Below are 27819 nucleotides of genomic sequence, written 5' to 3' on the forward strand. Positions count from 1 at the left end.
TGCGGTATTGACATTGATATTGAAAACTTGGCTCTTCACACAGGCTTTTGAATAAGTGCCGCCCACTTGAATGTTAAATTCTCGTACTAACGGTTATCTCTGATCGGTTGCATCCGCATGGTTAATTTCTTGATATAGCCTCAGGGTTCAATTCACATTGTTGGGTTCTCCCCCATGATCTTATAGCACTTTCAACTTCCTCCATGTTTACAAGTCTCACTTACTGCACTTTGGACCAGCCCATCCTTATGTTTTATTGCTGCATTTTAACTTTATCTTATTAATGATTGTAATTTTTCTTTGCGCGTTTTCGGTATTTGAGGTTATTGTATGTATGTTTGTTTTGTATTTGTAAGCCACCCCGAGTCCCTGTGGGGAGATGGAGTATAAGAATAAAATTATTATTTTATTATGACACAGCAAACAAGATAGATATGCTGGATTTCGTTTCACAAAATCACAAGTCGAACACTTCCCAAGTGTCTAGGACTGTGTGATGTATTTCCGAATGATGCGCGCAGATCCCAGCAGGGTGGCCTTTTGCAGTTGGTAGATCGTAATTTTGTCAATGTCTATTGTTTCCAAATGCCGGCTGAGGTCTTTTGGCATGGCACACAGTGTGCCGATCACCACAGGGACCACCTGCACTGGTTTCTGTGGTTTCCAATGTGTTCTAGGAGAATGTTCTCATCATTTTCGTTTTGCAGGCGAAGCATCAGGAGAAAATGCTGCCAGAACACAGCCATACAGCCCGGAAACCACACAACACCCCAGTGATTCCGGCCGTGAAAGCCTTCGACAATGCACAGAAAAGGGGCTGGAGAAATAGCGAGTCCCATCTCTTTCAGTCGTTGAAAAGGAAACATGCTGCCTTGAGTCCACTGGTCTCCCTTCCTGAAGGTTTTTCAGCAGAGGCTGGATGGCCATCTGTCAGGAGGGGGTCTCTTCCAACTTTAGGAGTCTATGCGACATGCGGGGCTTGAGGAATCCAAGGCCGGAGTTAAAATTGCTGGAAGAAACATTAACAACCTTAGGTATGCAGATGATACCACTCTGATGGCCGAAAGCGAGGAGGAGCTGAGGAGCCTTCTCACCAAGGGGAAAGGAAGAAGAAAGGGCAAAAGCTGGGTTGCAGTTGAACGTCAAGAAAACCAAGATCATGGCAACCAGACCGATTGACAACTGGCAAATAGAGGGAGAAAACGTGGAGGCAGTGACACACTTTATATTTCTAGGCGCGAAGATCACTGCAGATGCAGACTGCAGCCAGGAAATCAGAAGACGTTTCCTTCTTGGGAGGAGAGCAATGGCCAACCTTGACAAAATAGTGAAGAGCAGAAACATCACACTGGCAACGAAGGTCCGCATAGTGAAAGCAATGGTATTCCCCATAGTGACCTATGGATGCGAGAGCTGGACCATAAGGAAGGCTGAGCAAAGGAAGAGAGAGGCTTTTGAACTTTGGTGCTGGAGGAAAATCCTGAGCGTGCCTTGGACCTTGGCAAGAAGATCCACCCAATCCATCCTCCAGGAAATAATGCCCAATGGCTGCTCCCTGGAGGGAAGGATACTAGAGGCAAAGTTGAAGTATTTTGGTCACATCATGAGGAGACAGGAAAGCTTGGAGAAGATCACGATGCTGGGGAAAATGGAAGGAAAAAGGAAGAGAGGCCGACCAAGGGCGAGATGGATGGATGGTATCCTTGAAGGGACTGGCTCGACCTTGAAGAAACTGGGGCTGGTGACGGCCGACAGGGAGCTCTGGCCTGGACTGGTCCATGAGGTCATGAAGTCGTTTAGACGACTGCACGACTGAGCAGCAGCAGATTCAAAGAGAAGAAAACTTCGAGGAACTTTGTGGCCTCCTAGAAGGAAGGAAGCAAGGCGGGGAGGCAGGAGGCATAGGCCGTCATTACTTCACTCTGGCTGTCAGGAAAGCATTCCACGCATAACTCAAATAGCTGTGGCTTTGAAGCCGCCCTCCTCCTCCTCCTCCTCCTCCTCCTCCTCCTCCTCCTTGCCCCCTGCAACTGGGCAGGAATAAGGTGGGAGGCGAGAAGGAACCCCTCCAGCCGGGCCCAAGGCAACGTTGGGGAGGAAAGGGAAGGGAGGAAGGAGAGAGCAGGCCTGTGGGACTCAGGGAGTGGGCTGCCTTCCTGCTCGTCTCTTTGCAAACACACAGAGCCCCCTCCCCAGCAGCCTTTCCTTCCTTTGCTGCTGCACCCCCTACGACGGCCTCTCAGCTGCTCCGGGGCTAAATTTAGACAGGGACCAACAGCTGACGGCTTCAAAACACAGATACACACAACAAAAAGGAGCAAGGCCGGGACACCGAGATCAAGTTAGGGCACCCAGCGCTCTGGGGGAGAGGCAGTGGGAAGACCGGGCTCTCGTCCTGGAATTGAGAGAGAAGGGAAGAGCAGGGAGGGCACCTGGCCTTAAAAATGCCCCCTTAGAATCATAGAATCGTAGAGTTGGAAGAGACCTCATGGGCCATCCAGTCCAACCCCCTCCAAGAAGCAGGAAGATCTCATTCAAAGCATCCCTTACAGATGGCCATCCAGCCTCTGCTTAAAAGCCTCCAAAGAAGGGGCCTCCACCACAAATAAGGTTCCCTCTCCTTCCCCCAAATAAGGTTTGTTTTTTTTTTAATTTATTACCAAGAGTTTCATACTACTTATACAGCGAAAGAGTGGAAACATACTTTATAGGAAAGTTTGGAAAAACAGTAGAAAAGAGAAAGAAAAGAGAAAAAAATGAGAAAAAAGAAAAAAAGAAAAACAAGTTTGTTGGGTTTCCGTTCAACTTTTTTATCTGTTCGTTTTTCTTCAACAAGTTTATCCTAAATGTTCTCTCCCTTTTGTCTTTGATCTTGTTCTATTCCCTTAAGGATTGTAGTTCACATTTATATACTCTTCAAATGTTGACCAATCGGTTTTTCTTACCCCTTTGCCTTTGTTCTTTTTCAATAAAAACGTTAGTTGGTCCATGCTTTGTTTAGCCAGTCCTCTTTCTCAGGACAATTATCCGACTTCCACCTCTTTGCATAAACCATTCTCACTGCCGTTGATAAGAAAACAATTATCTTTACTTTGTTAATATCCTTGAAGATTTCTTTGTCCAAGATACCCAGTAAATAAATTTCCGGTTTAATTGGATAATTCATTCCTAGTATTTTTTGACATTCGTTATAGATCAAAAGGTCCCAGGTTCAAATCCCGGGAGCGGAATGAACGCCAGCTGTTAGCCCCAGCTCCTGCCAACCTAGCAGTTCGAAAACATGCAAATGTGAATAGGTCAATAGGTACCGCTCTGGCGGGAAGGTAACGGCGTTCCATGCAGTCATGCCGGCCACATGACTTTGGAGGTGTCTACGGACAACGCCGGCTCTTCGGCTTAGAAATTTATTTATTATTTATTTATTTCAATTATTTATACCCCGCCCTTCTCACCCGAGGGGACTCAGGGCGGCTTACAAGTGGCAATTGATGCTGTTACACTGACATACAATAAACTAAAATGATTAAAACAAATGAAAAGAAATGGAGATGAGCACCAACCCCCAGAGTTGGACACGACTGGACTTAACGTCAGGGGAAAACCTTTACCTTTACCTTTACTATAGATCATATTCCAGAATTCTTTTGCCTTTTTGCATGTCCACCAACAGTGAAAAAATGTTCCCTCCTTGATTTTGCATTTCCAGCATTTATCATTAGATTGTTGATACATTACACTCAACTTTTTCGTGGTTAAATCCCATCTGTGAATCATTTTTAAACAGTTTTCTTTTAAGTCTGTGGCATATGTAAATTTCATTCTTCCCCCAAATAAGGTTGAACTGATTTGGGAGACAGCTAAATGACAACAGCGAAGGAGGGTTGTGCAAAGAGCCTTGCAGTCCTGCATCACCCCATAATTTCCTAGAGCATTTTTTCAAGGGAAGCATTGCTTTCTCTTGGGAATTCCCAGGAGTTTGAAACCAGGCTGCAGGGTGGAGCCCGCTCTACATGGACCGGGTCCTGCAATTTTTGTTCAAATTGCAGAGAAGGAATTCTTTTTGAGTGTGTCTGTGTTGTGCTAGAGGGATTTTGGGCCTGAGCCAACGAAAGCCAAGTTTCTGCAGAAAAAAAATGCCATTCAAGTTTCTGCAGAAAAAAATGCCAGGAGGCTGGAAATCCTGTCCAGGAAGGACTTCTCTCTGAAGCAGGCATGGGCCAACTTGGGCCCTCCCTCCAGGCGTTTTGGACTTCAACTCCCACAATTCCTAACAGCCGATAGGCTGTTAGGAATTGTGGGAGTTGAAGTCCAAAACGCCTGGAGGGAGGGCCCAAGTTGGCCCATGCCAGCTCTAAAGGAGTCAACCAAACTATCTGCCCATTCCAGTAGAAGAGCCTTCCCCAAAGTGTTGTAGGACCACAGCCCACATCATTCCCAACCAACAGGACTGGGCTCTTCTGCAGCATTTCTCCCATTCTTCTGGGAGACATCCAGTTCCACAAAGCTTTGCTCCTTCCTTGACACATCTCCATCTCTTGCCGCTAAGAAGCTCAACCCCAAAGAGAAGACACTGAGCCCAGATCAAAAGCAAAAACACTTCTGATGACAGACATTTGGAAAGACTCAGTGAAAAAGACCTTGTATTTGCAGCTGTCCATGCCAGTTGATCTGTTGTCGTCATGCTGATTTTGACTCAGGGCAACTCAGCGAAGGAGAGATCTCCAAGGCTCTCCGGTCATCCACAGTGTCTTATGGGCTGTGGGTGGCCATGGCTTTTGCACCCAAGGTTGTCCTCCTCTTTCCCTGCTTGTCGCCATGTGCTAGCTATCAGGTTGGCTCTGACCTACGGCCACCCTCTCCAAGGAGACCCCAAACAGACCCCTTGGCCGTCACAGTCCAGCTCAACTCCTGCAAACACTGGCTTCCTTCATGTGCTGCCAAGTCACCTTCAACTAGTAAAAGTCCCTGAAGGAGGGACTTCCAAGAGATCCCTTTCTCAATGGCGGTGGCTTCCTAGATGGAGTCGATTTAGTCTTTCTCTTTTATTTATTTATTTATTTGCAGTATTTATATTCTGCCCTTCTCACCCCGAAGGGGATTCATTATATACATATAGGGCAAACATTCAATGCCTTAACATAGAACAAAGACAAAGACAAACGCAGGCTCCAAGCTGGCCTCAAACTCATGACGTCTTGGTCAGAGTGATTTGTTGCAGCTGGCTGCAGCTGGCTGCTCACCAGCCTGCGCCACAGCCCCGGCCTTTTCCAATTGACATCCATCTCTAACAAAGAAACACTGCCTTTTCCAATGAGTGATATCCTTCCTGGTAAGCCCAAAGTACAACAGCCTCGGTTTAGCCATTTTGGCTTCTAGGGAGAGTTAGAATCGTGGAATAATAATAATAATAATAATAATAATAATAGAGACTGCATGGGCCAGCTAGTGCAAAACCCTTCTGCCATGAAGGAAAAACACAATAATAATAATAATAATAATAATTACAAAACAAAAACAAAGTATGGATTGTCGATGTAGCAATCCCAGTTGACAGCAGGATTGAGGAGAAACAACTGGAAAAGCTGACATGATATGAGGATTTAAAGATCGAATTGCAAAGATTCTGGCACAAGCCAGTCATGGTGGTCTCAGTGGTGATGGGCACACTGGGTGCAGTACCTAAAGACCTTGGCCTGCACTTGAACACAATCGGCGCTGACAAAATCCCCACCTGCCAACTGCAGAAGGCCACCTTACTGGGATCGGCACACATTATTCGCCAATACATCACACAGTCCTAGACACTTGGGAAATGTCCGACGTGTGATCCAATACAACAGCCAGCAGAGTGTCTGCTGTGGACTCATCTTGTTGTGTTTCAAATAACAACTATTATTATTATTATTATTATTATTATTATTATTATTTATTACTACTACTACTACCACTACTACTACTACTACAACTACTACACCCTGCTTTTTCTACCCAAAGGGGACTTTAAGATGGCTCCGACAGATGGCCATCCAGCCTCTGTTTAAAATCCTAAAAAGGCAGTCTTCCCCATTCTCTGGAAGGTCTACCTTGCAGTGTTTTGGCAAAAGGGACCAAAGTCAGCTCCGGTGTGGGGTTTCTGTCCCTTCAAGTTGACCTATTGGGGATCTATGCATTCCAGAAGGTTTTCTCAGGCAAGGACAGGAGCCTACAAACAAAAGTCATGCTAAAGCTTTAACAAAACTCATCCCAAAGACCCTGTGGTGGGACTGGCTGACGGTTCTCCTGGCTGCTTTTGAGAGGAAAGCGGCAGGTAAACATGGCAGAGGAAAGAATGCCTGGGAGGGAGGGGTCCGGCTGGCTAGCGGGGGGCCGCCAAGGCTTATCCAAACAGGCTGGGAAAACATCTTTTGGGGCTCATCTAAGTTGAATTAATCCTGACGCCACCGGGATGGAAGGAGAGAGAGGGACAAACGGAGCCTGGCTTTCCGGCCAGGGACAAAAGCCCCTCCAGAAGCCCACTCTCCTTCAAAGCAAGGCTTTCCAAATGAAAGTTGGTGGCATTGTTGTGGCTCTTGTGGGTCCAGGGAACCAGTCTCTTGCTAAAAATACCAAAAAGTGTGGAGGAAAAATCTCAAAGTAGCCAGGAGTCTTGCTCTGGTTTTGAAAGACTGCTGTATTTTTATGTTACTGTTTTGTTTCTCTCAAAATGAGTCCCCGAGGCTATGAGGAAAGTGGATGTGAGGGCAAAGGGACATTGGCCAAATTGCACCAAGGCTTTCTGCTGCAAATCGCATCCACCTGCTGCATTTTAAGATTAAATCAGGAGCAGCTGTGGTTATTAGTTTTGAATATGTTTTTTTATGGATTTTAACTGATTTTTTAAAATACTAATTGCCATATATACTCGAGTATAAGCCGACCTGAATATAAGCTGAGGCATCTAATTTTACCACAAAAAACTGGGATAACTTATTGACCCGAGTATAAGCCGAGGGAGGGAAATGAAGCAGCTACTGGTAAATTTCAAAATAAAAATAGATACCAATAAAATTACATTAATCGAGGCATCAATAGGTTAAATAATGTATATATGTGGATACAGATTTACAGGTACATGGATCTATATGTATGTAGGATTTGCAAAGACCTGCAAACATATGAGGGGAAAATTCATATATAAAATTAATGTATATAGATAGATGGATAGATAGATAGATAGAAGTGCATAGAGATTGCAAATGCATGCAGGGTGTTAATGCCTATATATCTGTAGGAGAGTTTAACAAATATTTCAGGGAAAAATGTTTTATAAGATTAATGGATATATATTTTTCTTCATCCTGACTTGCAAGGGCGTCTTTCCCTTTTCAAAACATTCTGTTGGTTAAGAGCGAGGGAGGCTTTGGAAAATACACTGATAAGGGAGGGTAAGAGAGAAATATATCCTAAATTGCAAGAAATTGCCTCCAACTTCTGTTGTCCGGTCTTGACCTTGACCCCATTATAAGCTGAGGGAGGCTTTTTCAGCTAAAAAAAAAGGGCTGAAAAACTCGGCTTATCTACTTCAAGTATATACAGTATATTTAATTCTGTTTTAATGTTTATATATTTGTAGATTTTAATTGTACTGAAATGCTTCTAATCTAAGCCATTTTGAGTCTCCTTGTGGAGAGAAAAAGTGGGGTATAAATAAACATAACAACAACAACGATGCCATTTTAAACCCAGCAAGATGATGGGGGTTGTTGGGGAGGGATGTTCCAGCAGGATGGATCATGTCACCTGGAACATAGTTTTTGAGTCTCAACTGCATCCCATCCCTGGTAGAAAAGGATGGGGGAATTCATTTGGTATCAGCTGAATGAGAGCCCTGAGCCCCTGCTGCTTCTCGGCTGAAGATCTCATGGAGAACGTGTCTCTTGTTGGCTGTCCCCCAAAGCGTACTCCGGATTGATTGCAGAAGGCACTGGCTTTCTAGATCACACTTTCCTGCTAACGTTGTCATTATGCCCCTGCAAAGGACCCTGGAAAATAAACTGGATCCCAAGGGTGTAGTTCGGCTTCAAAGGACAGAGGCACAGAAGGAACAGAGACAAGAACTTACAGGTGGTTTTTCCCTGCATCTGAATGACGCACTTGGCCTCCCGGCTGATCTCGCGGGCGTTGAAGGGGCGCACCCGCACTGCCACTTTGACGGAGGCGCCGGCCATTTTGGGGGCTCCTGCTTCGGCTCACCTGGAAGGAGGAAGAAAAGGGAGAATCAATGATGTGTGATATGCGGGTAGCCCCCTTTGACCCCTGGGAAGCAAGTCACCCCGCTTCTGGCCATGAGGCTTCTAGACGGAACCCCACTGAAAAGCAGTCCAGCCCACTCCCTGTAATGAAAACATACGGTAAACTGCAGATGCTGAATGTCTTTTTCTTCCTTCTCAAAATATGCCATTAGTCACCCTGATATCTCATTTTTCTTGTGAGAAACCCAAAGCAGGGATGAGTATACTGACCACGTCTCCAGAACCCATGCAGGGATCCCATGTGCCTCAGGGAAGGCCTGGCATTCTCACCAGGAAACACACACAGCCTGAAACCCCACACTCCTCAGCATGGCACAAATACAGTGATACCTTGACTTACAAGTTTAATTCATTTTGTGACTGAGCTCATAACTCAAACTGCTCTTATGTCAAATCAAGTTTCCCCATTGAAATGAACTGAAATGCTATTAATCCGTTCCACCCCGCAAAAACCACACCACAACGGAAGGGAAGCTCTCTCGGGATTGGAGGAGGGGGCAGGACTGGAAGGTTATAAGCCAATAACATAATTTCCTTTTCTTGCTATGAGTGGGAAATTTTAGTAAAATTATTCTGCAATGATCAATTAGAACAAGAGGTATCTGTGTAACTTGCCTATTTTAGTGCGAATCCAAGTTTACTGATGATAGACTCCTGGCCCCACAGCTTTCCTAGTCTTTCCTAAAGCCTTGGGATTTATTTATTTTTTTTGCAGAAAGAACAGCAATAAGGATAAGATCAAGGAGCTTTCCTGGCTGCTCCCTTAAAGCCCTGCTTAAAGTGGCAGGTGGTAAAATCTCGGTTCACATGTCAAAGAAAAAAAATCAACCGAGCAACAGCGCATAAGCCCGTATGTTGGTTCACTTGTAAGTCAAGGTTTCACTGTATTTGCAGGCAGAGAGACACTGCTCCCAAAGAGCAGACTGCGAAACACATGGCAATGACTGGATGTGGATGTTGTTGGAAGGGAAGGAGCATGGGCACTTGAGTATCTGGAGAGCAATGAGAGACAAGGCCTCCTGCCTTTGCTCCACTTCTGTTTCCTAGATCCCAGTAAGTCAAGGTGCTTTGGTTTCTGCCTCCATTCCCCCTCCTTCTTCCCAAAATGCTTTATTATCCTTTTTTGAGGAGGGAGCACCACGGGGCTTCTCTCTGACACAAGACAACTAACACAAGAACCAGCCTTGGGGACTCTTCTACCAAAGACAGATCCCTTTCTTCTGTCTATCCAATCTTTTATCCAAGACCTACCACCTGCAACAATAACATTTTACCTTTTTCTAAACCTTTCCGAAGCCTCCAGGGCAGTAGTTTTCAACCTGGGGTCCCCAGATGTTTTTGACCTACAACTCCCAGAAATCCCAGCCAGTTTACCAGCTGTTAGGATGTCTGGGAGTTGAAGGCCAGAAACATCTGGGGACCCCAGGTTGAGAACCACTTGTCCAGGCTATTTCCTCTTCTGTTTCTTACCATGACCACATATACAGCTTGGGCTACATGCACTCTGCTCTGCTAGAGATAATAAATATTCCTGCAGTAATGATCTGTTCTGCTTTGACAACTGGAACCTCAAACAAGGCGTAAGAGTTGGGTGGCATCCAAGGCAGATGTGCAATGGCATTCCAGCCTGGCAAAACAGAAGGTATTCAGGATTGTTGTGTTTTTTTTCAGGCTGAATGACCATGTTCCTGAAGCATTCTCTCCTGACATTTCACCCACATCTATGGCAGGCATCCTCAGAGGTTGTGAGGTATATGAAGAAACTAAACAAGGAAGGTTTATATATCTGTGGAAGATTCTAGGTGGGGAGAGAACTCTTGTCCATTGGAGGCCAGTGTGAATGTTGTAATTAATCACCTTGATTAGCATTAAATAGCCCTCCAAGTTTCACATCCTGGCCTGGGGGAATCCTTTGTTCATGAAAATGAACAAAATCTGGCTACCAGTATTAAAAAAAACCCTCCAAAATCAGAACAGTAAATACTGAGCAACACTCTGAAAACAGAAGAATTCCAGACATGAGTCAATCAGGGGCAGCTAACGACTCTGAAAAAAGGATTCCCCCAGGCCAGAATGTGAAGCTTGGAAGGCTATTTAATGCTATTCAAGGTGATTAATTACAATATTCACACTGGCTTCCAACAGACAAGGGTTTTTCCAACCCACCCAGGAACTTCCACAGATATACAAACCTTCCTTGCTCAGTTTCTTCATATACCTCACAACCTCTGAGGATGCCTGCCATAGATGTGGGCGAAACATCAGGACAATACTTCTGGAACATGGCCAAACAGCCTGGAAAACACACAGCAACACTGTGATCCTGGCCATGAAAGCCTCCGACAACACACACAACAGAATGGGTTCTGGCAGAGTGCTCTCCGTTGCTCAGCCTGGAAATTCCTCACAGGTGTACAGCAGGTTTTTCAACAAAAGTTAATCAGGATGATGGAAAGGCCTGCAGCCTAGAGCAAGACACAAACTTCCTGTTTACCAGCTAACAGTCACCTTCCTCTAAGCAAGATGAGAGGTCACTTGGTAGGGATCCCCAAAGGCTATCTAGTCTACGAGCAACTAGCTTCCACCAGAGCTTCTTGATGATCTCCAGAGCATTCATAATTGTCGAAAATGCCATCCCATCCAAGCGTTGCTCACAGCAAGAAAGTACTCTTGTTCTTCCTTGAATGTTAGCCATGTCAGTCTGTGTCAACATTAAAAGAAGAAAGGAGCACCTCTGAGAATCACCGGTAATATTTCACGGGCTCCAACTGACTGCCATCAGATGCCTGAATTTCATTCCAAATTATATCCTGAAAGAAATTACATCTAGAACAGGCGGGGCAAATTTCGACCCTCCAGGTGTTTTGGACTCCAACTCCCACAATTCCTAACAGCCTCAGGTCCCTTCATGCATCATACAAGCAGCCACCTCTATTGAGGTCTGATGCAAAGAGCATCCACCTCCACTGAGGTGTAAAGCAGACTGACTACAAAAGGGAGTCCTGAGTCTGAACATGCTCAGGACAATCACATGTCTATAACCCCTCCCACACCAAAGAGGTGCAGTCAAACTGGCAAATCAATATACAGGTAGGTTAGCAAATGTATACATTCACAAATAAATAGTGAGAGGCTTGGGAGGTTGCTATTGCTAACATTTTGGACTCCAAGTCCCAGAACTCTGTACCTGGAATAACATTCTAGACACCTTTTAGGATCAGGCACGGGCAAATTTCAGCCCTCCAGATGTTTTGGACTCCAACTCCCACCATTCCTAACAGCCTCAGGCCCCTTCCTTTTCCCCCTCAGCCGCTTAAGCGGCTGAGGGGGAAAAGGAAAGGGCCTGAGGCTGTTGGGAATGGTGGGAGTTGGAGTCCAAAACACCTGAATAATAATAATAATAATAATAATAATAATAATAATAATAATGGGACCCTGAAGAAGGAGACAGAAGGCCTGATCCTTGCAGCCCAGGAGCAAGCCATCAGAACAAATGCAATTAAGGCCAAGATTGAAAAATCAGCTGATGACCCAAAATGCAGACTGTGCAAGGAAACCGACGAAACCATTGATCATATCCTCAGCTGCTGTAAGAAAATCGCACAGACAGACTACAAACAGAGGCACAACTATGTGGCCCAAATGATTCATTGGAACTTATGCCTCAAGTACCACCTCCCAGCAGCAAAGAACGGGTGGGATCACAAACCTGCAAAAGTATTGGAAAATGAGCACGCAAAGATACTGTGGGACTTCCGAATCCAGACTGACAAAGTTCTGGAACACAACACACCAGACATCACAGTTGTGGAAAAGAACAAGGTTTGGATCATTGATGTTGCCATCCCAGGTGACAGTCGCATAGATGAAAAACAACAGGAAAAACTCAGCCGCTATCAGGACCTCAAGATTGAACTTCAAAGACTCTGGCAGAAACCAGTACAGGTGGTCCCGGTGGTGATGGACACACTGGGTGCTGTGCCAAAAGATCTCAGCCGGCATTTGGAAACAATAGACATTGACAAAATCACCATCTGCCAACTGCAAAAGGCCACCCTACTGGGATCTGCACACATCATCAGAAAATACATCACACAGTCCTAGACACTTGGGAAGTGTTCGACTTGTGGTTTTGCGAAACGAAATCCAGCATATCTATCTTGTTTGCTGTGCCATACAACGTCGTTGTGTTGATAATAATAATAATAATAATAATAATAATTAATTTTATTTTTGTACCCTGCCACCAGAGGAACTCGGGGCGGCTTACAGATATAAAAAAGTGGCCAAGTTTGACCATGCCTGATCTAGAAGGTGCCTAGAATGTTATTCCAGGTACAGGATGCCTTGGTTATTAGTTTCTAAATCAACCAGACGACTCAATGTACCGCAATTCCATAGAACTAATAGCGATATTCTTCTTTTCGGGCAACCAGTACCGTGCTCACAGCAGCTGTTTCATTTTCAGCTCAATAACTCCAAACATGGAATTTGCTCTCTTGACCACAATCGGCTCACACGTTTGCATGGGATTACTCACTTCGGTCTCAAAGTCACTTTCCTCTTTGGATTTGTTTCCTTAACGTTTCCCTTTGGTTTAGAGCAGACGGCTGTTTCATGTTTTTGCAACCGAGGAAGGTTTTTCCTGCTCACTGTCTCTGCCGCAGAGATCCGCTTTCTCCATTGAATCCCTGCCAGGTGAAATCGGAACCTTCTGGCGGTCACCGTGTTTCTTCCCTTTGTCGGGAACAACTGTATTTTGCTGGGTTTTTTTCCCTTCCGTAAAGTTTGAAGAGAATGGGAGGAAGCTTGACAACCGGTGTTGGGTTTCACCTTCTTCCTGGGTGACCTGTCAGCTTGGCATCCGCCGTGTGTTTATCTCCCAGCCTCGCAGCGCATGCTTGGCCTAAGTTGAAAACACAGACGGGGCTGCCTTCCCTCCATTGTGAAAGTGGCAGGCCATCCCTCCTCTCCCCTTCCTGATAAGTCTACGCAAACTGCTTCCAACAATGGTTTGTTCGTTGTGTAGAGACACAACACAACGCTCAAGAGGCAGGGGACAGCCCAGAAAATCTTGTATTATTACAAAGGCCTCCACCTTCGTTACTTGGGTTTGGATGGGAATGTTTTAATAAATCAAACGCAGAAATAATCCTTAGAATGTGCTCTTTAACTACCACTGTTTGCTTTTCCACATAATCACCAGACAATTGGATACATTTCTGCCAACGATGAACAAGTTTTCTGAAGCCGTCACGGAAGAAGTCGACACTCTGTTTCCGCAACAGCGTCTCACAGGACCCATCGTGCACAGATCTTCCGATAGCCAAGCAAAGCAATAATGTGACCCACATATTTATCTATTTATTTTATATACCACTCTTCTCCCCCAAGGGGACCCAGAGCGGTCTTACATAATGGCAAGATTACTGCCACATATAATACAAAATATAGTAAAAACCAACAATCGTAAAGCACACTTAAAAACCAATATCACACTCAATTAAAACTGTAAAACACTGTGTGACCGTTACAACAGGGCCAGTAGCATTGGGCCAAACGTCAGAGCCAGTCTGTATTCAACTTCACATTAATCCAAAGAATACATCAGGTTATATCAACTCGTATCCTAAAATGGGCCAAAAGCTTGGGCCCACATCCACGTCTTCAGCTGCTTCCGATGATGCATGAAATTTCTCTCTGAGTAATATGATGATCGTCATGAATCAATCTGTCAACCTTTTGCTTGTGAAACTTGGTGGTTGCTATCACAGGACGTCCAACTATTTGTTTGTCAAGCAAGTCAGATGTTCCCACCTTAACATCTTTAAACTTACTCGCCCAACAATGCACAGGACTCACATCCACACAATCACCCTAAACAGCTTGCATTCTCTGATGAATCTCCTTTGGGGTGACACCTTCTGCTGTCAAGAATTCAATAACTGTATGTTGCTTAAGTCGCATTGACCAACTGTCTGCGCAGGGTTCCATACTTGGCACTTTAACAACACAACTGTTCAATGCTAAGGCTTCCCGCCAAATGGAACCGTAGAGGAGCGTCTACTGAACAAGCCAGTACCTGCCGCATGCCAGGACTGCCATCTGTTGAGAAATTACGAAGGTGGAGGCATTACTTTTCATTCAACCTCGTATTTTTCCTTTCTTTGTTGCATATCTTCAAGTCACTTCTGACTTGTGACGACCTTATCCTGTGGTTTTGTGGTCATAGAATCATAGAATCATAGAATAGTAGAGTTGGAAGAGACCTCATGGGCCATCCAGTCCAACCCCCTGCCAAGAAGCAGGAAATCGCATTCAAAGCACCCCTGACAGATGGCCATCCAGCCTCTGCTTAAAACCCTCATAGAATCATAGAATCATAGAATAGTAGAGTTGGAAGAGACCACATGGGCCATCTAGTCCAACCCCCTGCTAAGAAGCAGGAAATCGCATTCAAAGCACCCCCGACAGATGGCCATCCAGCCTCTGCTTAAAAGCCTCCAAGGAAGGAGCCTCCACCACGGCCCCGGGAAGAGAGTTCCACTGTCGAACAGCCCTTCTCACAGTGAGGAAGTTCTTCCTGATGTTCAGGTGGAGTCTCCTTTCCTGTAGTTTGAAGCCATTGTTCCGTGTCCTAGTCTGCAGGGCAGCAGAAAACAAGCTTGCTCCCTCTTCCCTATGACTTCCCTTCACATATTTGTACATGGCTATCATGTCTCCTCTCAGCCTTCTCTTCTGCAGGCTAAACATGCCCAGCTCTTTAAGCCGCTCCTCATAGGGCTTGTTCTCCAGACCCTTAATCATTTTAGTCGCCCTCCTCTGGACGCTTTCCAGCTTGTCAACATCTCCCTTCAACTGTGGTGCCCAAAATTGGACACAGTATTCCAGGTGTTGTCTGACCAAGGGGAGCATAACTTCCCTGGATCTAGACGCTATTCCCCTATTGATGCAGGCCAGAATCCCATTAGCTTTTTTAGCAGCCGCATCACATTGTTGGCTCATGTTTAACTTCTTCCCCACGAGGACTCCAAGGTCTTTTTCGCACACACTGCTGTCAAGCCAGGCATCGTCCCCCATTCTGTATCTTTGATTTCCATTTTTTCTGCCGAAGTGAAGTATCTTGCATTTGTCCCTGTTGAACTTCATTTTGTTAGTTTCGGCCCATCTCTCTAGTCTGTCAAGATCGTTTTGAATTCTGCTCCTGTCTTCTGGAGTGTTAGCTATCCCTCCCAGTTTTGTGTCGTCTGCAAACTTGATGATCGTGCCTTCTAACCCTTCGTCTAAGTCGTTAATAAAGATGTTGAACAGAACCGGGCCCAGGACGGAGCCCTGCTTGTGGCACTCCACTTGTCACTTCTTTCCATGATGAAGACGACGCATTGGTGAGCACCCTTTGGGTTTGTTCGCTTAGCCAATTACAGATCCACCTAACCGTAGTTTTGTCTAGCCCACATTTTACTAGTTTCCTTGCCAGAAGGTCGTGGGGGACTTTGTCGAAGGCCTTACTGAAATCCAGGTACGCTACATCCACAGCATTCCCTGTATCGACCCAACTCGTAACTCTATCGAAAAAAGAGATCAGATTAGTCTGGCATGACTTGTTTTTGGTAAATCCGTGTTGACTATTAGCAATGACCGCATTTGTTTCTAAGTGTTCGCAGACCACTTCCTTAATGATCTTTTCCAGAATTTTGCCTGGTATCGATGTGAGGCTGACCGGACGGTAATTGTTTGGGTCGTTCTTTTTTCCCTTCTTGAAGATAGATAGGGACCACATTCGCCCTCCTCCAATCTGCTGGGACTTCTCCCGTTCTCCAAGAACTCTCGAAGATGATTGCCAGTGGTTCTGAAATAACTTCCGCTAGTTCCTTCAATACTCTTGGATGTAGCTGATCTGGCCCTGGGGACTTGAATTCGTTTAGAGTGGCCAGGTGTTCCTGGACAACTTGTTTCCCTATTTGGGGTTGGATTTCCCCCAATCCTTCGTCCATTCCATGTTGCTGAGGTTGAAGATGGCTTTCTTTTTGTGAGAAGACCGAGGCAAAGAAGGCATTAAGCAGTTCTGCCTTTTCCCTATCCCCTGTCACCATCACCCCATCTACTCCTTGCAGTGGCCCTATCGCCTCCTTTTTCTTCCTTTTTCTACCAACGTAAGCAAAAAAGCCTTTTTTGTTGTTTTTTATGTCCCTGGCAAGCCTGAGCTCATTTTGCGCTTTAGCCTTGCGAACCTTTTCCCTACAGGTGTTGGCTATACGTTTGAATTCTTCTTTGGTGATTTCTCCCCTTTTCCACTTCTTGTGCATGTCACTTTTGAGCTTTAGCTCAGTTAGAAGTTCTTTGGACATCCATTCTGGCTTCTTTGCACTTGTCTTATTTTTCTTCTTTGTTGGCACTGTTTGCATTTGCGCCTTGAGTATTTCACTTTTGAAAAACTCCCATCCATCCTTAACTCCCTTGTTTTTTAATATCGGCGTCCATGGAATGCCGCTCAGTAATTCCTTCATTTTCTGGAAGTCAGCTCTCTTAAAGTCCAGAATGCGTGTTTGACTTGTCTTAGTTTCAGCATTCCTTTGTATTGCAAACTGCAGGAGCACATGGTCACTTGCCCCTAAGGATCCAACCACTTCAACTGTATTGATCAGGTCTTCCACATTTGTTAAGATTAGATCAAGAGTTGCTGATCCCCTTGTTGCCTCTTCTACCTTCTGGACCATAAAATTATCTGCAAGGCAAGTGAGGAATTTGTTGGACTTTGTACTCTTGGCTGAGTTTGTTTTCCAGCAGATATCGGGATAATTGAAATCGCCCATGACTACTATATCTCTTCTTTGTGCCTGTTTGGTCAGCTGTTGACAGAAGGCTTCATCAAGTCCTTCATCCTGACTCGGAGGTCTGTAGTAGACACCCACGACAAGATCTTTTTGAGTCCCGGTTCCCTTGATTCTTATCCAGATGCTTTCAAGCTGGTTTCCCGGATTACAGTCTTGCATTTCTTCTGCAACGTAACTGTTTTTGACATATAAAGCTACTCCCCCTCCTCTCCCCTTTGTTCTATTTCTGTGAAAGAGGTTATAGCCCTCAATGGTTAAATTCCAGTGATGGGAGTCATCCCACCAGGTTTCAGTGATGCCTATGACATCGTATGTGTGGTGCTGTGCTAGGAGTTGGAGTTCGTCTTGCTTATTTCCCATGCTCTGAGCATTAGTGTAAAGACATGTAAGCCCCTGTGACCTCCCCTCGAACTGTTTATTTGGGATTATTATGCTCTCTGTACTTGGTCCTTGCTTGACCCTTTGTCAGATTTGTGGAAAGAGAGTGTGAACTCCATGACCAAAGAAAGGGCATTCGAACCCTGGTCTCCTACTCCACTTAGGCAGAAAAAACTAAATGCAAAGATACAGAATGGGGGATGCCTGGCTCGACAGCAATACGTGTGGGAAAGACCTTGGAGTCCTCGAGCACAACAAGTTAAACATGAGTCTATAATGTGATGCAGCGGCTAAAAAAGCCAATGGGATTTTGTCGTGCATCAATAGGGGAATCGTGTCTAGATCCAGGGAAGTCCTGCTCCCCCTCTCTTCTATTCTGCCTTGGTCAGACCACACCTGGAATCACACTGTGTCCAACTCTGGGCACCACAGTTGAAGGGAGATGTTGACAAGCTGGAAAGTGTCCAGAGGAGGGCGACTAAAATGATTAAGGGTCTGGAGAACAAGAATCCCTATGAGGAGCGGCTTAAAGAGCTTGGCATGTTTAGCCTGCAGAAGAGAAGGCTGAGAGGAGACACGATAGTCATGTATAAATATGTGAAGAGAAGTCATAGGGAGGAGGGAGGGAGCTTCCTTTCTGCTGCCCTGGAGATCAGGACGCGGAACAATGGCTTCAAACTACAGGAAAGGAGATTCCACCTGAACATTACAAAGAACTTCCCAACTGTGAGAGCTGTTCAGCAGTGGAACACTCTGCCCCGGAGTGTGGTGGTTACTTCTTTGGAGGCTTTTAAGCAGAGGCTGGATGGCCATCTGTCAGGGGTGCTTTGAATGTGATTTTCCTGTTTCTTGGCAGGGGGTTGGACTGGATGGCCTGTGAGGTTTTTTCTATGACTCTATGATTCTAGTCCAGTGCTCAATTATCACACGCCGTAGGTTCCCGTTTGTTTGTTTGTTGTTATCATGTGCATTCAAGCCAGCTCTGGCACATGACCATCCTATCACAGGTTTTTCTCAGTCACTCACAGAATAATAGAGATGGAAATGACCCCAAGAGCCATCCAGTTCAACCCCTTCTTGTCAGGCAGGAGAACACGATCAAAGCCCTCCTGACAGACAGCCATACACCTCTGCATAAAAACCTTGAGAGAAGGCGACTCCACCACTCTATAACTTTGACCAAGCAACAATATCCCATTCTGCCCCTTTACGAAATGCCATATGCAAGTGCCCCTTTCCCGGCAGACTGTGATTCCCAAGGACATCAAAGGAACGCCGGAGATAGCAAAGTCAGAGAGGCTCGCTCACATGATGGCTGACGACAGCAAAAAAGGGGATTATTTTTAGGCAAGAGAGCCGTTCCTCAGCAACCAAGAGCGAGATGAAACACACCAGATGTACGGCGAGGCCTCACCTCAGGGCTCCAGGGAGGGAAGCGCAGCAACACACCCAAACAGATTCACCTGAGAGCCCCACCTGCAAGAAGAGGATCAGAACAGTCTCCCTAAGGAGGGAAAAAGCGGGGTATGAATTAACATAATATTAATAATAATAATAATAATAATAATAATAATGCACTGGAACCTTTGCAAGAAGTATGGCCTCCCTTGCAGTAAAACCTGGTATAAGCACAAGACGGAAAAGACCACGGAAAACAAAGAAGCAAAAGCACTCTGGGATTTAGAATCCAAAAAGATATTACACCTGCGACATAACACACCAGATATAACAGTTGTGGCAAAAGAACATGTTTTATTATAGACACTGCCGTAGAGGACAAACAGATCATGAAATACAAGGACTTAGAAATTGCAACTGAACAACTATGGCAAAAGAGAACAACAGTGGTAACAATAGTGATTGGTGCTCTTAGAGGCATTCCAGGAAACCCTGAAAAGCACTAGAAAAGCCTTAACTTGGACAGAACATCAATCCACATGCTGCAGAAAGCAGCACTTCTCGGAACTATGCACATTCTATGAAAATACTTCTAATATCCTAGGCCCTTGGGAAGAGCCTGATATTCAGAGACAAATCCCAGGCACTTGGACCTAATGTACATGTACTGTGTTGCTATGTACATGTAAGGATATGTGGGAGTTAAAGTCCAAAACACCTGGAGGGAGGGCCCAAGTTGGCCCATGACTGCCCTTGCCTCTTTCAACTCTATTTTTGAATACTCCGACCCTCCTGTTGTACTTGTTTACATTTGTAAGGCAGCCAACTCCTTTGCCCAGAGTGGCCCCTGGCTAACTGGGGGATTCTGGGAGCTGTATTCTTGAAAAAGAGGGACATACTTCCATAGATCTCCAGCGTTGCTTTTGTCTACTTGCCTGGCCAGGGCAGCTGGCCAGGCAAGCAAGTGGCACCCTCCCTGGAGGGGCGTGGGAGCCTCTCTGGAGTGAGTAAGCGCACAGGAATCCCAACCGAGAGAGAGGTCCTTCCTGTTTCGAGGGCTCCTCCCGAACCCAGCCCCAGTGGGTTCAGCTGGGTCCAGACTGTGAGAGGGAGGCGCACAGGAAACAAACAAACAACAGCCAGCTGCGGTTGGTGGTGCCGCCACTGGCAGACAACCTCCTCTTCATCTTCGGCACCTTGATCATCCCAGGCCAGGCGAGAATTCCTCGCACTCAAGAGCCAGGCTTAATTTCGACATAGGGCCAACTCAATACTTTCATCCTGTTGGGAAAGGGATCGAGAGAAGGAACCGGCAGTTCTGGTCTCCCATGCGCTGCCTCTCTGCAATATTTTCTCACAGCTCATCTTGAACCGAGAAACAAGACTAACATGTGCATTTTCAAAAGAAGGTTGGGAACTTGTCATAGAATCATAGAACTGGAAGAGACCACATGGGCCATCTAGTCCAACCCCATTCTGCCACACAGGAAAAGCACAATCAAAGCACTCCCGATAGATGGCCATCCTGAACATAGTTTTCCTGTCCACTAAATGGCAGTCAGTAATAATAATAATCATCATCATCATCATCATCATCATCATCATCATCATCATCATTGATCATATCCTCAGCTGCTATAAGAAAATCGCACAGACGGACTACAAACAGAGAAGTCAAAAATCAGAAACTCCTCAAAGCACAGCAGACAAAAAATTAGTACAAGAAAGCCACACTACAAACTAGAGCTGACAACTGGCACAACAAAACATTGCATGGAAAGTTCCTTGACAAAATTGAAGGAAAAGCTGATAAGGAGAAGACCTGGCTCTGGCTCACGAATGGGACCCTGAAGAAGGAGACAGAAGGCCTGATCCTTGCAGCCCAGGAGCAAGCCATCAGGACAAAGGCAATTCAGGCCAAGATCGAAAAATCAGCTGATGACCCAAAATGCAGACTGTGCAAGGAAACCGATGAAACCATTGATCATATCCTCAGCTGCTGTAAGAAAATCGCACAGACAGACTACAAACAGAGGCACAACTAAGTGGCCCAAATGATGCAAAAGTATTGGAAAATGAACACACAAAGATACTGTGGGACTTCCGAATCCAGACTGACAAAGTTCTGGAACACAACACACCAGACATCACAGTTGTGGAAAAGAAAAAGGTTTGGATCATTGATGTTGCCATCCCAGGTGACAATCGCATTGACGAAAAACAACAGGAAAAACTCAGCTGCTATCAGGACCTCAAGACTGAACTTCAAAGATTCTGGCAGAAACCAGTGCAGGTGGTCCTGGTGGTGATGGGCACACTGGGTGCCATGCCAAAAGATCTCAGCCGGCATTTGGAAACAACAGACATTGACAAAATTACGATCTGCTAACTGCAAAAGGCCACCCTGCTGGGATCTGCACGCATGATCCGAAAATACATCACATAGTCCTAGACACTTGGGAAGTGTTCGACTTGTGATTTTGTGATACGAAATCCAGAATATTTATCTTGTTTGTTGTGTCATACTTATAATAATACTTTATTTATATACCGCCCTCTCTCCTCAAGGGACTCAGGGCAGTTTCCAACATAACAGAAAACCATACAACAACTTAAAACCATACAACAAGTAAACATAATATAATAATAAAGTGCACAAGACTTAGGCTAGGAAGTGCGTAAAGTGCTGAGTGGGAACATAGCCAGGGCAGCCAAGGATTACCCCAGCCCATGTCATCTCCTGCAACAAGCCCCAGCCTTGTCCTTCCAATTTGTTGTAAAAGACACTGTGAAATCCAAAGAGCAGTACACAAAACTTTCCGTTTCCATGAGGATCAGTTTATCTAGAAATCAGAATGTTAAAGGGGGGGGGGGGGGGGCTTTAACATGATTCTAAATAGTTTCAACTGGCTTAAATGGTCTTGTTTGAGCAATAAAGGACTTAATTTGCTTTTAGTCTTTTAAAAACTTTGTTATTATTCTAAACCGCTTTTATTATACATCGCTCTGTGATCTCCAGGTTCTCTCCTACGCAGGCTACGAGTTGAAACCAACTCACAAAGAAGGAATGTTGGCTCCAGTGCTGGAACTGGTACTTTGGGAGACATGGCTTCACATTCTCCCTCGGCCTTGGAAACCTCTGGGTATCTTTAGGCAAGTCTCACTCTCTAACTCTCAGAAGAGGGTACCGTGTTTCCCCAAAAATAAGACAGTGTCTTATATTAATTTTTGCTCTGAAAGATGCTCTGGGTCTTATTTTCAAGAGATGTCTTATTTTTCCATGAAGAAGAATTCACATTTATTGTTGAACAAAAAAATTGAACATTTATTATATACTGTACAGTAGTTGTCATCACAAACCAGCATAACCAGACAAACTGTGAATCCTATCAAGAATTTCTTGTTACTACAGTAGAGTCTCACTTATCCAACATAAACGGGCCGCCATATTGTACTATATCTATATATTGTAATATTATTAATATTACATGTAATACATAATTTATAATTAATATTATTATATTGTATTATTAGTACAGTAGAGTCTCACTTATCCAACTAAACGGGCCGCCATATTGTACTATATCTATATATTGTAATATTATTTATAATATTACATGTAATATATAATGTATAATTAATATTAAGCTTGGATAAGCGAATATCTTGGATAATAAGGAGGGATTAAGGAAAAGCCTATTAAACATCAAATTAGATTATGATTTTACAAATTAAGCACCAAAACATCATGTTATACAACAAATTTGACAGAATAATAATAATAATAATAATAATAATAATAATAAAACTTTATTTATACCCCGCCACCATCTCCCCAACGGGGACTCGGGGCGGCTTACATGGGGCCTTGCCCAGGACAATACAAAATAACAAAATATAAAAAACAACATATAGTACAATTAACCAATACAATAGATAAAAATATGCAGTACAACACAAAATCAAGAAAGCAATATAACCTCGGGGAACAGGGACATCAGATAGTGCAACAGTCTAGAGGATAAATATTGAGGGGAGTAACAAAAGAACAGTCACTCTCCAAAGGCACACCGGAATAGCCATGTTTTTAAATCTTTCCTAAAGGCTAAAAGGGTGGGGGCTTGCCTAATTTCAATGGGCAGTGAGTTCCACAAACGGGGGGCCACAGCAGAGAAGGCCCTCTCCCTTGTTCCCACAAGGTGGGCCTGAGATATAGGCAGTGGCAACAGGAGGGCCTCCCCTGATGATCGGAGAGATCGGGCAGGTTTATGGTAAGAGATACGGTCACGAAGGTAGGTGGTCCCAAACCGTTTAGGGCTTTATAAGTGATGGTCTGCACCTTGAATTGGGACTGGAAGATGAACGGCAGCCAGTGGAGCTCCTTAAACAAGGGAGTAGATCTCTCCCTGTAACTCGCCCCCGTTAGTAATCTGGCAGCCGAGTGTTGGACCAATTGTAACTTCCGGACCGTCTTCAAGGGAAGCCCCACGTAGAGCTCATTACAGTAGTCCAGTCTAGAGGTAACTAAAGCATGGACCACCGTGGTCAAGTCAGACTTCACGAGGTATGGTCGCAGTTGGCGCACAAGTTTGAGTTCATTACACATTAATGCTATGTAGTAATTACTGTATTTACGAATTTAGCACCAAAATATCACAATGCATTGAAAACATTGACTACAAAAATGCATTGGATAATCTAGAACGTTGGATAAGTACCATTATTTCCATGTACAACACTTTATGGTATGTACATTTACCGATCCTGCATGCTCTGGTGTTCTGTTCGGCGGGCATGCTTCCAAACAAAACCGTTGCTAGGTCTTACTTTCGGGGGAGGCCTTATATTTAGCAATTCAGCAAAACTTCTACTAGGTTTTATTTTCTGGGGATGTTTTATTTTAGGGGGAACAGGGTAATCATAAACTTCCTTTACAGCAGGCATAGGGCAATTTCGGCCCTCCCTCCAGATGTTTTGGATTTCAACTCCCACCATTCCTAACAGCCTCAGGCCCTTTCCTTTCCCCCCTCAGCCGCTTAAGCGGCTGAGGGGGGAAAGGAAGGGGCCTGAGGCTGTTAGGAATGGTGGGAGTTGAAGTCCAAAACACCTGGAGGACCAAAGTTGACCCATACCTGCTGTCAAGGTATACCTTCTCCTAATGGAGAAGAAGTTGCTTTGATGTTTCTCCTCCCTCCGTCCCTCGGCTTCCCACTTCATGGGCAGAGATGTGTTTTTCCTCCCTCTCTCTTTTTCACAGGAGGCAGCTCTGGGTTGTATGCTTAGAGCTTTTGCTGGATCAGCTCTGCCCTCAGAGCCATGCCCTTCCTCTGCGGCCCCTTCCCGTTGAAAGGAAGGGAGCGAGAACAAGCCCACAGAGTGCAGTGCCAAAGAAAACCCACTCCCACCCCATCTGCTTTGAAATGAGACAAACAGAAGCAGGGGGTCACTTGTTGATTCTGACCTGGCCTAAAGTCCCCTACCATCAGTGGGTCAGATGACTGGTCACACCATAAACTTCCCAGAGGAGTAGAATGACCCCAGCCCCACCACCTTTGTGGGCACTGGGCCTTCTTGGTGTCTGGCCCCACACTCTGGAACATCCTCTCAAGGGAAGCCTCCTTACTGTGCTTTCATCAGCAAGCAGAGCTGGCTCTGTCCTGATTTGAAGGACAGTTAGAAAAAAGCTTGGGAAAGGGTAACTGAACTTCTGAAAACTGCTTCTATTTTATTTATTTATTTATTTGCTACATTTATATGCCACCCTTCTCACCCCGAAGGGGACTCAGAGCGGCTTACAAATTAAATTTACATACAATATTATATTAGCGTAGTACAATACTGGTAATAAATTACTATATTGTACTGTATCAATATATTGTAATATTATTAGTTTTTTTTTCATGTCAGGAGACAAAACTCAGGCACTTGGACCAAATGTGCATGTGTGCTGTGCTTTTATGTACATGTAAATAATAGTACAGTAGAGTCTCACTCATCCAACACTCGCTTATCCAACGTTCTGGATTATCCAACGCATTTTTGTAGTCAATGTTTTCAATAAATCATGATATTTTGGTGCTAAATTCGTAAATACAGTAATTAGTGCACAGCATTACTGTGTATTGAACTACTTTTGTGTCTAATTTGTTGTATAACATGATGTTTTGGTGCTTAATTTGTAAGATCATAACCTAATTTAATGTTTAATAGGCTTTTCCTTAATGCCTCCTTATTATCCAACATATTTGCTTATCCAACATTCTGCTTGCCCGTTTATGTTGGATAAGTGAGACTCTACTGTAGTTTTTTTTTTTTTCGTGTCAGGAGCAACTGGAGTTGCTTCTGGAGTGAGAGAATTGGCTGCCTGCAAGGACGTTGCCCAGGGGACGCCCGGATGTTTTTGATGTTTTTACCATCCTTGTGGGAGGCTTCTCTCATGTCCCCGCATGGAGCTGGAGCTGATAGAGGGAGCTCATCCACACTTTCCCCAGGTGGGATTCGAACCTGGCAGCTTTCAGGTCAGCAACCCAACCTTCAAGTCACTTAGTCCACTACGCCATCTGGGGGCTCCATATTATTAGTAATATTACATGTAAAATATAATATATAATTAATATTATTATATTGTATTATTATTATATTATATTATATTATATTATTATTATTATTTTGTATTATATTATATGTACAGTAGAGTCTCACTTATCCAACACTCGCTTATCCAACGTTCTGGATTATCCAACGCATTTTTGTAGTCAATGTTTTCAATACATCGTGATTTTTGGTGCTAAATTTGTAAATACAGTAATTACTACATAGCATTACTGCGCATTGAACTACTTTTTCTGTCAAATTTGTTGTATAACATGATGTTTTGGTGCTTAATTTGTAAAATCATAATCTAATTTGATGTTTAATAGGTTTTTCCTTAATCTCTCCTTATTATCCAACATATTTGCTTATCCAACGTTCTGCCGGCCCATTTACGTTGGATAAACGAGACTCTACTGTATATACAATATGTTATAATTATTATATATATATATATATATATATATATATATATATATATATATATCTATCTATATATATATCTTTAACTTACAGTATTATCATCAGTTCAAAGATGCACTCCTCCCTAACTATCTCTAAAAATAAGGTGCATCTTAGAATCGTGTGTGTGTATGTACGCATGTGTGTGCGTGTTTGTGTATATCTGTTGGTGGTACTGAAACCAGTGTGCATCTTAGAATCAATGACATCTCAGAATCGTTTTCATTTTGTTATAATAGTTTAAATCTACAATACTGACTTTTTGTATGTTTTTAATATGGGGAGAAAGGCAAGATAGGTAAAGGTTTCCCCTGACATTAAGTCCAGTCATGTCTGACTCTGGGGGTTGGTGCTCATCTCCATTTCTAAGCCAAAGAGCCGGCGTTGTCCGTAGACACCTCCAAGGTCATGTGGCCATTGGCATGACTGAATGGAGCGCCGTTACCTTCCCACTGGAGTGGGATCTACTCACATTGGCATGTTTTGGAACTGCTAGGTTGGCAGGAGCTGGGGCTAACAGCAGGCACTCATTCCGCTCCCAGGATTTGACCCTCCCACCTTTCGGTCCGCAAGTTCAGCAGCTCAGCACTTTAACGCACTTCGCCAATGGGGCTCCTGTGGGGTGTGGTACTCATCTCCATTTCTAAGCCGAAGAGCCAGCGTTGTCCGTAGACACCTCCAAGGTCATGTGGCCATTGGCATGACTGCATGGAGCGCCGTTACCTTCCCGCCGGAGCAGTACGTATTGATCTACTCACATTTGCATGTTTTGGAACCGCTAGGTTGGCAGGAGCTGGGACTAACAGCGGACGCTCATTCTGCTCCCAGGATTTGAACCTGGCACCTTTCGGTCCGCAAGTTCAGCAGCTCAGCGCTTTAACACACTGTGCCACCAGGGACCCAAAGGCAAGATAGCCTTGCTCAAATATCAGATGGCATCCCTGATGCTACCAAGTTAGGAAAAGATGTGCATGAACACACGCATACATTGCATGGGGCAGAAAGGTAGTTCCCACAAATGAAGGAGGCAAATCCATCTCCACCAGGTCACAGAAGGGGGTCATGCAGATGTCCAGGCCTCCTTTATTCCCACTCCATGGCTTCATTTTTAAATCCCCTAACTTTTTCTTGCCTGTGATCCAGCAAGCACTGTTCTCCGACACGAAATGTGCACCTCGGAAAGAATAAAAGAGGTACTCCACAGAGCTGCAGAAGAACACTGCACTACAATGAGGTGCTGCAGATAAAACCTGCACAAAGATTACCACCTCCAAGCCATTCCTTATTTTGGAGATCACCCAGAGGCTCACACACTCTGGACATGCTCAGAGGAACGTGGCTCTTTATCACCACCGGAGCCCTGGCAAAACATTTTAGCAGGGCAGGTTCTGGGAACTCTGACTCAAAGTTCAGCTCCGCACTTCAAAGACACGAGGTTCCTGGCATGTCTGACTTGTTTGTTCATTAAAATATTTCCATGCTACCCTGCATCATAAGATCTCTGGGTATATTACATTAAACTAGCATAAGCATTTAATGTTTCCTAATTAGATCCATCCACTCTGGAAGCATAGTACACATTTGAATAATTTAAAAATGGTTGCGGTTGTTATTTGGCTTCAACGAACGCTGACCTCCAAGCCTCTCTGTGCTCCTGCTCAGGTCTTGCCAAGCTCAGGTCTAGCCCACCGACGTTGACCTGTATATATACTGTATAGTCTCATCTTTCCTGATTATGGACCATGTTTAACCTATGGGATTATGGACCCTCGCCCCCCGATTGGAACCTGTTGTGATTATCATTGATTGCTATTTTTAGTGTAACATTTTATTTTGTTTAATAATCTGTTTTTATATTGTTATGT

General features: G+C 44.5%; 1 protein-coding gene across 1 annotated transcript in view; it reads right to left on the reverse strand.

Moving 5' to 3' along the window:
* Positions 1–27819, reverse strand: part of kif1c (kinesin family member 1C) — a 73241-nt gene that overhangs the window by 32576 nt on the left and 12846 nt on the right. The window contains exon 2 of the mRNA XM_062983778.1: positions 8102–8232. Within this exon, the coding sequence (XP_062839848.1) occupies positions 8102–8207 (106 nt within the window). The 5' untranslated portion in view covers positions 8208–8232. The remainder of the gene's footprint in view (positions 1–8101; positions 8233–27819) is intronic.

The sequence above is a fragment of the Anolis carolinensis genome, chromosome 6 (assembly GCF_035594765.1).
Source record: "Anolis carolinensis isolate JA03-04 chromosome 6, rAnoCar3.1.pri, whole genome shotgun sequence".
NCBI classification, from domain to species: Eukaryota; Metazoa; Chordata; class Lepidosauria; order Squamata; family Dactyloidae; genus Anolis; species Anolis carolinensis.